At 38.4% G+C, this 14,086-nt stretch overlaps 1 protein-coding gene and 3 pseudogenes across 1 annotated transcript; 3 read left to right on the forward strand and 1 right to left on the reverse strand.

Annotated features, from left to right (window-relative positions):
- Positions 1-1,946: 1,946 nt before the first annotated feature.
- LOC149387562 (transcription factor RADIALIS pseudogene) lies at positions 1,947-11,057 on the forward strand (annotated as a pseudogene).
- On the forward strand, positions 5,313-5,916 carry LOC149387563 (uncharacterized). Its single transcript, XM_089623495.1, has 3 exons — positions 5,313-5,426; positions 5,523-5,724; positions 5,803-5,916. Exons 1-3 carry the CDS (start codon positions 5,377-5,379, stop codon positions 5,899-5,901), a joined length of 351 nt encoding a protein of 116 aa, XP_089479621.1. The 5' UTR covers positions 5,313-5,376; the 3' UTR covers positions 5,902-5,916.
- LOC149387564 (pentatricopeptide repeat-containing protein At5g50390, chloroplastic pseudogene) lies at positions 6,212-8,485 on the reverse strand (annotated as a pseudogene).
- A 924-nt stretch (positions 11,058-11,981) lies between the features above and the next one.
- LOC149387565 (transcription factor RADIALIS pseudogene) lies at positions 11,982-12,239 on the forward strand (annotated as a pseudogene).
- The last annotated feature ends 1,847 nt before the right edge of the window (positions 12,240-14,086 follow it).

A 14,086-nucleotide genomic window follows, 5' to 3' on the forward strand; every position in this document is an offset into this window, starting at 1 on the left:
TCATTCTGAATTCACTCGCCGAGGAATACGCCGACTTTGTCATTTACTTTTGTGGTTTTGGCCCGGATTATAAAATGAAGAAGTTTCAAAGCGAACTTCTTTCTTGGCGTGATGGTTTGATAGAATATGCTTACCATCAGGTGCAACCGAGTTTGGCACCACAGCCTCGTCCACCTTCACTAGAAGATTTACCATTTGAGAATGTTCTCGTAATGGAAAAGTCATCACTTATAGTGATTCCTGATGATGATGACATCAGCACTGAGTCGTGTGAAGGTAATGTACCGTTCACTCACTTACATGTATTAGAAGCATTATATGCTGGAGATTCTCTCTCGTCCTGGATAATTGATTCGGGGACAACTAATCATGTTACAACCTTACAGGTGTTTGACTCGTGGGAGGAACTGAAAGGAGACGAACTACAGCTTAGAGTGGGGAACGGAGAGTCCGTCACGGCTAAAGCTTTAGGAATAGTTCGACTCCGATTTGGAAATAAATATTTGATATTAGATTCAGTTTATTTTATTCCTGGGTTCTGTAGAAACCTAATTTCAGTTTCTGAATTACTTAAACAAAAATTTTCTTTATCTGTGAATGAGAAAACTATGAGTGTTTCTTTAGATGGAAGATTAATATGTGATGCCTTATTATATAATGGTTTATATGTATTAACTCCTGAAAATAAATGTTCATTTAATGCTGAAATGTTTAAAGTAGCTAAACCCACATCTAATAAGAAAATTAAACTGTCTAGTGATGAACAAACCTATTTATGGCACTTAAGACTTGGTCATATAAATATAAAGAGGCTAGAGAGGCTTTCAAGGCTTGGGCCGTTGAAACACCTTCAAGTGGGAACTCTGCCTGTTTGTGAATCCTGTATTGAAGGAAAAATGACCAAGCGATCTTTTGCTGGAAAAGGATTAAGAGCCACCGAACCTCTGCAACTTGTTCACTCTGACGTCTGTGGACCAATGAGTGAAGCTGCGAGAGGCGATTATGAATACTTCGTCACATTTACTGACGACTATTCTAGATATGGTTTCATTTACCTAATGCAACGAAAATCTGAAACTTTTAGTAAGTTCAAAGAATTTCGTGCTTGTGTTAAAAACCGATTGGGTAAGACTATTAAGACCTTTCGATCGGATCGGGGAGACGAGTTCTTAGACACTGAGTTCACCGATTACTTGCTTGAGCATGGGATTGAGTCGCAATTATCGGCTCCTGGTAACCCTCAACAAAATGGGGTTGCTGAAAGGAGAAATAGAACTTTATTAGACATGGTAAGATCCATGATTAGCTACTCTTCACTTTCAACATCTTTCTGGGGTTATGCATTAAAGACTGCCATGTATATCTTAAATCAAGTTCCTTCAAAACCTGTATCCGAAACACCCAAAGTACTATGGAATAGAGCACCTGAAGGATTGCGTCACTTCCGTAGTTGGGGTTGTCCCGCTCATGTCTTGAAAAAGAAATCGAGCAAGCTGGAACCAAGAACAAACGTTTGTTTCTTTGTTGGTTATCCAAAAGGGACAAAAGGAGGTATATTTTATGATCCTATTGATAGGAAAACATTCGTTTCAACTCATGCTACTTTTCTTGAAGATGATTATGTTAAAAGTCATAAACCTCGAAGTAAAATTATACTCGAGGAAACTGTTAGACCAACCCCGAAGACTAACGTCCAAGGGAATCCATCTTCACCTACAATTGTTGTGAGAGTGGGAGATGAAGAAGAAAACACAAACGTTGGTCCAAGTGCTACACTGCCTCGTCGTAGTGGGAGGGTCTCTAGAGAGCCCGACCGATATCTTAGTTTTGAAGCAAACGTCGTTGCCTTGGATGCGAACGACGATGACCCCGTGTCATTTAATGACGCCATGGTCGACTTGGACAAGGAAAAATGGCTAGAAGCCATGAATTTGGAGATAGAGTCTATGCACTCGAACTCAGTCTGGACTCTTGTAGATGCACCCGAACAAATTAGACCGATTGGGTGCAAGTGGATCTATAAGAGGAAGAAATGAGCTGATGGACAAGTCGAAACCTTTAAGGCTAGACTTGTGGCTAAGGGTTTTACCCAAAGAGAAGGAATCGACTACGACGAAACCTTCTCTCCTGTAGCCATGTTTAAATCCATCAGAATTCTTCTGGCCATTGCCGCTCATTACGATTATGAGATTTGGCAAATGGACGTAAAGACGGCATTCTTGAATGGCTATCTGGAAGAAGAAATCTATATGGCTCAACCAAACGGATTCATAGAAAAGGGTCAAGAACACAAGGTTTGCAAATTATTGAAGTCCATTTATGGACTCAAGCAAGCGTCTAGATCCTGGAACCAAGGGTTTGATGAGGTGATCAAGACCTATGGTTTTGAACAAAACCTTTCTGAGCCTTGTGCTTACAAGTACTCGAAGAAAGTAGTTGTTTTCTTAGTCCTTTATGTAGACGATATCCTCCTTATAGGAAGTGATATTAAAGTAATGTCTGACATAAAGGAGTGGTTGGCAAAGCAATTCCAAATGAAGGATCTGGGGAATGCTGCCTTTGTTCTAGGAATCCAAATCATTCGTGATAGGAAGAACTGTTGTCAATGGTACCCACAAGAAGAGTTGTAATCTTTATATTGTACATTTGATGTAATAAAGTCTCATGAAGATTCTTGCTTGTAATTGCTTATTCATTAATAAAAAGTTGAAACGTTCATTCATCCCTCATTGTCTGTTTGAAGCTTTATGATAAAACATTAGTCTTTAGTCCATAAACAAACTAAACAACTTACGAAGAGACAAATTGTAGATTTGAATGAACAAACTCTTCGTAGTTTGCTTAAAACGCTATATTCGCAATCTAAGGGTCAAAGTGTTGGAATCGATCTAGGGTTTGAGAAAATAATTAACGCTTCGGTAAGCGGCGGAATTTTAAAAAATTTCTTTTACAAGTAAAACAGTTTTTACTAACCTAGACAAGTGCAAGTACATGTAATTAAAAACCAATATGAGCTAGAAGTTTACTAACCTTTCTTGAAGCTTGAACTTTGAAGAAGCTTGTGGAAAGTTTGCAACGCTCGTCTCCCCTCGCCGCACGTCTCTCTTTCTTTCCTCGGCACCTCGAGCAACCACGAAAGTTTCTATCACTGAATCACTCGAAAAGAAGGAATCAGTGAGTGGGCACTTTTAAACACTACGACTTAAGAACGAGTCTCGAAGTCGCAGAGCTAAACACTAAGTCGAGTGAGGACCTAGGTGCCAAAGCAAGAAAAATCGAAAATAAACTAGAGAGAGAGAGAGGATTTTCGGCCACAAGTTCTAGAGAGAGAGTCTTTCAAATCTCTTAAACTTGGATGAATGAAATGTGAGGAAATGAGGCTCCTATTTATAGGAGAGGTCTCACCTTCAATAAGGTAGTTTCCTCTTCTATGGAATATCACATATTCATGAGCCAAATTCCTCTCTTTCCTATTGAGACACTCGGCCAAGCTAGGGCTTCTAGAAGCCTTGATTTGTTTCCTATTTTGTTCAAGGCTTGCCTTTTCTCTCAACATGGCCGATTCTTTATGCATCCCATATGCAAAATTTGTTTCCTCTTTTTCTTTTGCCAAGTATCTAAATACATTTATGCACAAAATAAACTCTTTCTCTTGGGTATTTTGGGCGCCCAACTCTCATCTAGAAGGAGCTTCTAGAAGCTTTTTCATTTGTTCATGACAACATGAGAAAAACCCATTAAGAATTTTCAATAAAATTCTTATGAAATGAAATTAATTCACAAGGCCCAATAATCAAGTTATGGCCGAGTGACATTAAGTCATCAAATGAACTTGTCAAAAAATTTATTGACATTCATTTCATCCTTTGTCTCAAAAGACAAAAATACCCTTTTAACTATTTTCGTTCTTGTTTTGACTTAGCTTCCAGTTTAACTATTCCTATCGATGTGATTCGTGACAGTGACCTCATGGACCCAAATGAACAAAGCTTGAGCTAAACACTTGGACTCAAAAGTTCACAAACCTTTTCCAAGTTTAGCTTAATGCCAACTGACTCCACTAAAGAGCTGACACTGAAAATCTCTCGGTTCAAATGAATTTATTTTCTACTCAAGAATTCGACCTAATTATGATGAGCGGATCCACTGAATATTATCTATGTTTACCCTTCATGAATGTCATCAGCTAGTCGGGATTTACTAAATTACCATTTTACCCTTCTAGCTGTTATTTCCTCAACTCCTTTGTCGCTTGTGAATAAGTTAGAAACAATGTATTGACGAGGAGCTAACAAGTCACATTGTTTCATCAAAAAGAGTCAGGACTCAATTTGGACACTGGCCAGTTCATTTATTCACACTCCAAGGAACAAAGCATGAGGTGACATACATTGCATTTCAGCAATCTTGTACATGAATTCCATATCTATGAGAACTTCACAAAGTTACTCATGACAGACTCACAACTTAGTACTTCACCAATAGGCCTTGTTCGGAATCACATAGTGAGTCCGAACTTTGACTTCCTCAAATGAGAATACTAAGGTGTGAAATGGCATGTCTCATTTCAGGATTAAGGTAAGCATGCTGCAATTCATACATAGTGACTTCGAGACATAAGAGGTTAAATGGTTTGTTCTTATATTGTCTCTAGAAGTGCACTGGTCAATTCAGTACCTTCGGAAGATACCTAGAAGAACTATAGAGTCCCCAACTCTCAATGCCTCATAACCAGACATCATAGATTCTTCTAACAATCATACTGAGGTCAATAGTCCTTTGACCCTAAGATTGCGAATATATCGTTTTAAGCAAACTACGAAGAGTTTGTTCATGCAAATCTACATTTGTCTCTTCGTAAGTTGTTAAGTTTGTTTATGGACTAAAAGACTAAGGTTTTATCATAAAGCTTCAAACAAAGAAAGAATGAATGAACGTTTCAACTTTATTAATGAATAGATAGGCAATTACAAGCAAGAGTCTTCATGAGACTTTATTACATCAAATGTACAAAATAAAGACTACAAATCTTCATACACGGCCAGAGGCAATAAAATGAAGTGACAACCAAACTTCAAGCTTAGGTTAATCAGAAAATATAATCTAGCATGCTTCCTTTGAACCTAAGCAACACCAAAAAATATATATTAAAATAGAAAACAAACCCATTTTTGATCTCGTACCAAATCATTAACGTCTCTTAGAATCAAACTCACGACTTCCAAACTCACAGTAGGTAGATTCTAACTCTCGTCCATTCTCTCTTCTCCTTTTTCACTCTCAATCCCCACAATATAACCACACTCTCATCATTCCTCCACAACAAAAACCAACTCTCTCTTCATCCCCGATCTCCTCTGATCATATCACCACGCCATGGCCTCGAATCCCATGTGGCCGGCTCTACCTCGTTCCCTGAAACCGAGGTATAACTTTCCTAACCCCACACACACACAGACACACAATACTCGATTCGACAACACGACATAATTTTTTTTTTTTTTTTTTTTTTTTTTTTGCAGAATCGGCCTCCGACACGACAAGCCTTGTCGAAGAGCACTTGCCGTGTGTGTGGGGACGAGATCGGGTGCAACGAGAACGGAGAGGTGTTCTCGGCGTGCCACGTGTGCAAGTTTCCGGTGTGCCGGCCGTGCTACGACTACGAGCGCAGCGACGGAAACCAGTGCTGTCCTCAGTGCAACACTCGTTATAAGCGCCACAGAGGTGTGCGATACTACGTACATTTCCGTATCTATTTGAAGACATTTTCAGGGCAATTATAAATAATTATTTATTTTACAGGACGGTGGAGACAACCATAACAATAATAACAATAATCAGCAATGGCAGCCCAATGTTCACGCTTTCTCTGTTGGAGGAAGTGGCAATTGGATTTCCTAATCGATATCAGAAATATATATATATATATATATATATATATATATATATAGACATTCAATTAATTAAGTTGCTGTGATTGGAATGTGTAGTTGCTGGTAAGGAATTTGATGGAGAGAGAGAAGGTTATGGCAATGAGTCCAATGAGGAATGGAAAGACAGTGTAAAAGTGGGAAGCTAGGCAAGAAAAGAGAGGAAATGTGCTCAGCAAAGACGATGTAAACAACGTCGAAGCCGATGAGGATGATTACATGCAATTCTCAAATCACCTCTCAATAAAAGAATAAATAAAAATTACTCACAACTGAATAACAAGAGTAGGCCAATTTTTATTTATTATTGAGCTATGATTAAATGGACAATCTTAACATTAAAGTTGTGTGCTTGAAAAAGAAAGACAAGAAAGTCACCAATAATCTCCACAAGAGCAATTCCCATCTTTATGATACTAACTGAAGAATAGAAGTAAAATGAAACAAGGTGCAGTATAATTGTTGAAAGAAATTACCAATAATCTCCACAAGAACAACCTCCATCTTTGAAATGGTGAAACCTACTAGCGTCCCTGAGAACGATTTCTCTCCTGGCGACCAAAGCGATCAACTTGATCGCGGAGTGGCAATCGCCGCTGACCCGATGGCCCTGCACGATCTGCAGCGGCGTCCCGTCGGAAGTACTGATGATCCCGAACGAGATCGCGAGTTTCTCGCTCTGATGCGACGACCGTTCTTCGCGTTCGTCGAGCACAGAGCCTCGCTCGGGGACGTACCCGAGCTCTGTGATCTCGGCCGTCAGTTTCTCGAGTTTCCGGTAGATTTTTTCGGTTTCCGCATGGGTCTTGTCTCCAGACCGAAACACGTGGGCCTGTTTCTTCACCTCTATCCAAGTGCACGCCGGGAAAATCCTCAGACCCTTCCTTTTCAGGGTCCGAAGCACGGAAGAAGCTTCCTTTGCCTTTCCTGTGGCCTTGTATATTCTCAAGAGGACTAGATAGCCGTTGAGCTTTTCCGGCTCCATTCCGTAGATCTTCTCGGCGGCGATTCTCCCGAGCTCCAAATCCCCGTGGACCCGGCAAGCGGTGAGAAGCGCAGCCCACATGTTGATCTTGGGCTCGAACGGGGCTTTCAGTATCATCTCGTGGGCTTCTTCCAAGCAGCCTTCTCTCCCGAGCAGCTCGATCATGCACGCGTAGTGCATCGCCCGAGGCTTGACCTTGTGGTCTCTGCTCATCGACTCGAAGATCGCCCAGCCTTGATCGGAGAGGCCCGAGTAGGAACAAGCCGAGAGGACCGCGAGGAACGTGACGTGGTTGGGGATGATCTTCCGGTTGTTCTCCCTCGTCATCCTCTCGAAGAGCTCGATGGCCTCACTCCCGAGCCCGTGGTTGCCATACGCGGCGATCATCGCGTTCCACGTGATCACGTTCTTGAGCGGCATTTTGTCGAACACGTTGCGGGCGTCCTCGGCGCTGCCCCACTTTCCGTAGAAGTCGATGAGCGCGGTGTTGGCGACGAGGTTGAATCCGTAGCCATGGCTCACGAGGTCGGCGTGGGCTTGCTTGCCGTGCGCCAGCGAGGCGAGCCTCGAGCAGATCATAATGACTATGGGGAACGTGAAATGGTTGATTTTAACGCCCGAGTCTCTCATCTCGTAGTACAAACTCAGGGCTTCCTCGGTGTGTCCGTGGTGCGCGTTCGCTGCGATGATCAAGTTCCAAGCCACCGTTGTCTTCTCCGCCATCCTGGAGAACACGAGCCAAGCTTCTTTAATGGACTTGCACTTGCTGTACATGTTGATCAGAGCGCAGGCCACGAAGGCGTTGGCCACCACGTTGGACTTGACCGCGCAGGAGTGAATCTGCCGTCCGATCGTCACGATTCCGAGGCCCGAGCAGGCTCGGATCACGGTGGCAAATGTGTGGGCTCCGATCTCGGAGAATTTCTCGTGGATCTCGACGAACAGACTGATCGCCTCGGCGAAGTTCCTCGAATCCACGAGGCCCAGGATCATCATGTTGGATGAGACCAAGTCCCTCTCGGGCAATTCATCGAACAGTTTGCGTGCGTCGATCATCATCCCGCACCTCACGTGCATATAAAGAAACCTCTTCCTCATGTGCAAATCCAATTCAAGGCCAGTCCTGGAAACGAATTCAGAGAGATTTTTCACTCCTCTAACGGAGTTCAATCCGATGCAAGCCCTTACCAGTGAATCGAGAGTACTGGTCCGGATTCCATTACAGCCAGCGATCTCCAAAACCCCGAAAAGCTCGAGTGCTTCTTCGTATCTCTTCCCCGAAACAAGCATCTCTATCTCATTACAAATCCCACTCATCGACCTCGTAGCCACCTTCGGCTCCTCGATCGATGCCGTTTTTTCCCTCTCGCCAACGTCCACCGCGAAACGTTTCGCCTCCGGGCGTGGCTGGAGAGAGCACTTTGCGCGGGGAGCCACAGCCTTCGGCGGCGATATCAGAGATCTCCGGCGCTCGAAGGACCGAGTATCGGAGGAAGAAAAACCGAAGACGCAAGAAATTGTGGCGGTTCGAGATCCGAGCGAGATTTCCATGGCTATAGAGATGAGATCGTAGCTTTAGAAACACACGCAGAGAGAAGAAAGAGATTTGCTTCGGAGAGTACGAAGTCTGAGACCAACTCCATCCACCCGATTACACCATTTTCAACTCTTATCACCAATTTCAACTCTTACTCTACATGTCACATAAAACACTACCTCATCTCCACATCTCTACCTCATCTCCACATCTCCAACCAACCACCGAACTCTATTTTTTACACCAAATTGAAATATTAATTTTATATTCAACTTTCTCTTTTTATTTCCATACCTTTATATTTATTTCATATCTTCCAATTATACCACTTATTCATTATTTAATAATAAAATATTACTCTATAAAATAATTCAAAATACAAATTAACAAAAACTAAACTTAATATTTATTAATGTCATTTTAGTTTTTCTCAAACTCTAAATGTCAATGTTGTATTTGAAAATAATTATAAAATATAAAATATAAAATAATTTAAGGATAAATATGATATAATTTTATAAATAAGTGCAAATGTATAAATTATAAACTTTACAAGGGCTAAAAAAAATTAGTGTAGTGAATAGTGTTGCGCCATATTTGGCGCAACACTAAAATCAATTAAACACCCACGCCATTTTGGCGTGGGATATAGGGTATGGTTGGACTCCACCCTGACGCCATTCAGTGGGAATGACGTTCGGGTGGAGTTGGTCTGAAGCCTGAAAGAAACGGTTTCTTGCATTGTTAACTCCGCCTATGTTATTTTGACTGTTTGTCTGAAGACTGAACATAAAATACTTTTTAAATCACTGACATAAAATACAAAAAAAAAAGTAGTTGGCTGAGTGACCCAAGAAACCACATTTGTAGATAGCGAGATCCGACCTTTGTTAAAATTAATAATAGTTCATTGAAAAATTAGTAGTTCTAGGCAAGGAAAAAAAATGTCATTTTCGTTACCGAACCGAAACCGAAATTTGGAGACACGTCAGCTAACCGAAATTCAGATTCAGATAACCGATCCGGTTTACAAAACTGGACCGGATATCGGATTTGATTTTGGGAAAATCTGGATATCGGTTATTTAACCGATTTTTTTTAATTAAAAATAAATATATATTAAAAAAAAACTTCTCATATATCAACTCCATTAAAGGTATAATTTATATTCCATTAATAGGACGGTTAATTTTATCGTATTGTCTTATTATGTATTCGGTTCAAAATATTATTATATATCATATCATGTATTGTTACTTTGAAGAAGGAAGTAATATTTTGATATATGGTTCAAAAGACTTTTTGGTGTTGTTTGTTTCCATTCCATTGGATATATGGTTGTAATTGTAAATACAAACTGAATGTTAAATGTTGAGAGTTGAGTGGGTGCCAACCTAGTTGGGATGTGCTCAACCTCTCATATATCATTCCTTTCTTGATCAATATCAATGAAGTATTATTTTTATTCCATTTTTACATTCATGTTTTTACTACCTGATTATTTATCATTTTAAATTTTAATTTTTTTTGTTTGCATCAACACATAATCATATACAATTAATATGCCAAAACGTAGTTTTGCTTCTTTAGATAGAAATAAACTGGTATAGTTCACAATGAAAGAAGAGTCCAAATAACAGTAAAAAAATAGAAAGAAAAAAAAAATGGAAGCATGCTAAAACGTGAACATGCTTACTATTTCCGATTTTATTTTGCAAGTATGGAAAAATGATCAAGACAACGTTTCTTAGTCCTCAACTATACGTACGTGCTTCCATGCTAATAATAAAGAATAAAATAAAGAGATAAAATATCCCACTTCTCCCTTTCAACTCATAAACACCCAAGTGAAATGTGGTTTCTAAGGAGACAAATAACTAATAATAGTGGCAAAAATATTAAATGTTTAGACGAAACACTACTTATATACTCATTTTTTTTTTTTGCAAAAATACCACATGTTACTGTTTAGTAACGCCGTAACTACTTGCACTGTTAAGTTGAAACATAAATTTTAATGGCGAAAGTATTAATACGTAACTAAATTTGTAACATGAGATATTTTTGCCCAAGAAAAAAATGTGTATAAATATCGATTAGAGTAAATTTGAGCAATTTTGCCGCCATTTTATTTTTCAAATGTCATAAAAATTTAACAAGGCACATCTGTGACAACTAGCCACATCCCACCTCACCTCTCACTCTTTTCCCCTTATAAAAAGCAAGCATTGCATTCTTTTATTTTTCATTCAAACCATCACTCACACTTAGACAAAGTTCTAATATCCTCTTTTGAAGCTCTTTTTTCAATTACACTATTCCCATTCTTATATATATATCTTCCCATCTCTCTATCAAGCTCAAAACACAAATGGCTTCCTCCACAATGCTGTCATGGACCGACAAGCAAAACAAGGCCTTCGAGCGTGCTCTTGCCTTGTTCGACAAGGAAACCCCTGACCGTTGGGTCAAGGTTGCAAGAGCCGTTGGCGGGAAAACTGCCGATGAGGTTAAGGTGCACTGTGAGCTCCTCGTCGAAGATATTAAGTTTATCGAGTCCAACCAAATTCCGCTCCCAAAGTACAAGACCACCGGTGGGTGGTAAAAGGAGGTATACCATGCATGGTTATCAAATATAAGAGTTCTCTTTTTTTTTTTCTATTCAAACTATTTACAACTACTTTTTCCCATCTAAATAACAAGCCCAGATTTTTGTCCCACGATAGTGCTTCCCAAATCCAAAGCTTACTAATGGCTCAATCAGCACTAACTCCTATAGTTGGTTGATGCCATAACTTATTTATCATAATATGCCCATTCATTTAATGATATTTATTAACCGTTCGGATTTTCCGATGTTATTTAATTATGTTACAAGCATCGTATAGAATTTATCCAAAAATGCTCATCCTTTGAATATTCTATTTAAAAATAATAATTACCGATGCATTTATTTACTTGTTCAATTATTAAAGAAATTTCGCTTATTAATCTTTATTTATATTTATTTTTATAGGAAATAGCTTCGTCAAAATTTGTGGTTCCTAATAAGGAGACAAATAACTAATAATAGCGGCAACAATATTAAATGTTTAGACCAAACACTACTTATATACTAATTTTTTTTTTTTTACAAAAATACCACATGTTACTATGTAGTAGCGCCGTAACTACTTGCACCGTTAAGTTCAAACATAAATTTTAATGGCAAAAGTATTTATACGTAACTAAATTAACCTCGGGTATTTTTACCCAAGAAAAAAAATTGAGTATAAATATCGATTATAGCAAACTTTGAGCATTTTTGCCGTCATTTTTTTTTTCAAATGTCATAAAAATTTAACAAGGCACATCCGTGACAACTAGCCACATCCCACCTCACCCCTCACTCTTTTCCCCTTATAAAAAGCAAGCCTTGCATTCTTTTATTATTGATTCAAACCATCACTCACACTTAGACAAAGTTCTAATATCCTCTTTGAAACTCTTTTTTCATTTTCACTATTCCCGTTCTTATTGTCTTCTTCCCATCTCTCACACGCTCAAAACACATATGGCTTCCTCCACAATGCCGTCATGGACCGACAAGCAAAACAAGGCCTTCGAGCGTGCTCTTGCCTTGTTCGACAAGGAAACCCCTGACCGTTGGGTCAAGGTTGCAAGAGCCGTTGGCGGGAAAACTGCCGATGAGGTTAAGATGCACTATGAGCTCGTCGTCGAAGATATTAAGCTTATCGAGTCCAACCAAATTCCGCTCCCAAAGTACAAGACCACTGGTGGGTGGTAAAAAGAGGTATACCATGCATGGTAGTCAAATATAAGAGTTCTCTTTTTTTTTTCTTTTTTTTTTCTAGTCCTACCATTTACAACTACTTTTTCCCATCTACATAACAAGCCCAGATTTTTGTCCCACGATAGTGCTTCCCAAATCTAAAGCTTACTAATGGCTCAATCAGCACTGGCTTCTCACTTTTATACCGATAAGAATCCGTTAACAAAAAGAAAGAGCCTTCCTAAAAATAAATTTAAAAATCTATTCAAAAACACATTCGTGTTTACTCTTATTAGTTCCTGGAAAACACATCCTTATTTGATATATACAATAACTAAAGGAAGCGAGCGTTTTTATTTTATATTTTATATTTTTTTTCTTTTCATATATTTAATTAATTACTGGAATCTATTTACAAACCACTAATTTCGTGGCTTCACGTACTTATTATTTTATTGTTTTCCATTGCAGGATTAGAAATCTCAAGCTCAACCACGTATCGGATTAAATATGATCGAAGAATAATCTAATTTTTCATTTTATTTCGTAATTTCTATTTCGTTTCGTAATTGCTGTTTCTATTTCTTTCTTAATTATCTCTGTCTCTCTACCTTTTTAATGCAATCTCGTATTTTCCAATGTAAAATTTCATTATGAGATCATTCTGTTATAATCAGTAGTCTCTCGCCTTCTCTCTCTCTCTCTCTCATACCAGCGTGTCACATTTCTGATCCAAATACTGAATCAGCAATGTAAAATCTTCGAAAAATATATCATACGAAACAACCAAACAGAAACCGCAGCTCAAAAAGCAGAAGAAGAAAAAAGATATATGAAGCGAAACCGAGAGATCTTTGACCTAACCGAAAGGATGTATTTGAGTTACTAAATAACTATTTTTAGGGAGACTTAAAGTAATAAACAGTATGCTCAAAAGACACACAAATAGATGCACAACTTAGAGGATAAATAGGATTTTATTCCCCTAAACATAAAGTAATAATGTTCTTTTAATAGAAAGGTCCGATAAATTTTACATTCGATGTCCCTCAACCTCATATTTTGCGATATGCATTCACCTTAGAAAAACAATTTACTATGTATAAGCCAATTTTAAAAAGTTATCCACATAAATATTACTCAAATTATTAGGATTCGTTCCCCCTCAAAATTCCACCATTTATATAAAAATCTTCAATAAGTCAAAAATATTTATTACAGAATGTGTAATTTTTTTTAGGGTTATTAAGTTATATAGCCACACGGTTATAGTGAATTGAGATATAGCACACCTTTCGTTAATTTCTTGTAAATAGCCAAGTTAACTTATTAACAGATTAATAAAATACTTATTTAATCCAGCCAAACATGTAAAAAAAAAGGTAGTTAATAGGCTGCCACGTATGCAAGTTGGCTATTTACAAAGTATTTACCAAATGTTGGCTAATTTACAATTCCTATAGTTTAGGTGGCTTACATAGCCAATTTTTTGTTTTTTTTATTATATCCAATTTTAGATTAGATTTTATACGCACTCCCCAAATATCGACATTAATATTAATCAGGTCACTCTTCAAACATAATCCATAATCTAAATCTCAACCAAAATATAAAACGCTTTGAAACTTCGACGTAAACGAAAATAAAAACCTTTAAAAATTATTTCTTAAAACTCGTAGCGGAAGACTTATTTCTTAAGAACGAAAAACAAAACTTTAAACTTTATTTCTTAATAACTTGTAGGGAAGACTTAATTCGTGAATGGAATCCATGACCCAACCCTCTCGTTATCGATGCCGCTAGTCCACCCTGCTCAGTTCCTTGCAAGTTGTTTACCTACAACACAGACGTATATTTTTTTT

This window comes from Urtica dioica, chromosome 8 (assembly GCF_054948205.1).
Source record: "Urtica dioica subsp. dioica isolate 48M chromosome 8, U.dioica_male_clone48M_v1_H2, whole genome shotgun sequence".
Lineage (NCBI taxonomy): Eukaryota > Viridiplantae > Streptophyta > Magnoliopsida > Rosales > Urticaceae > Urtica > Urtica dioica.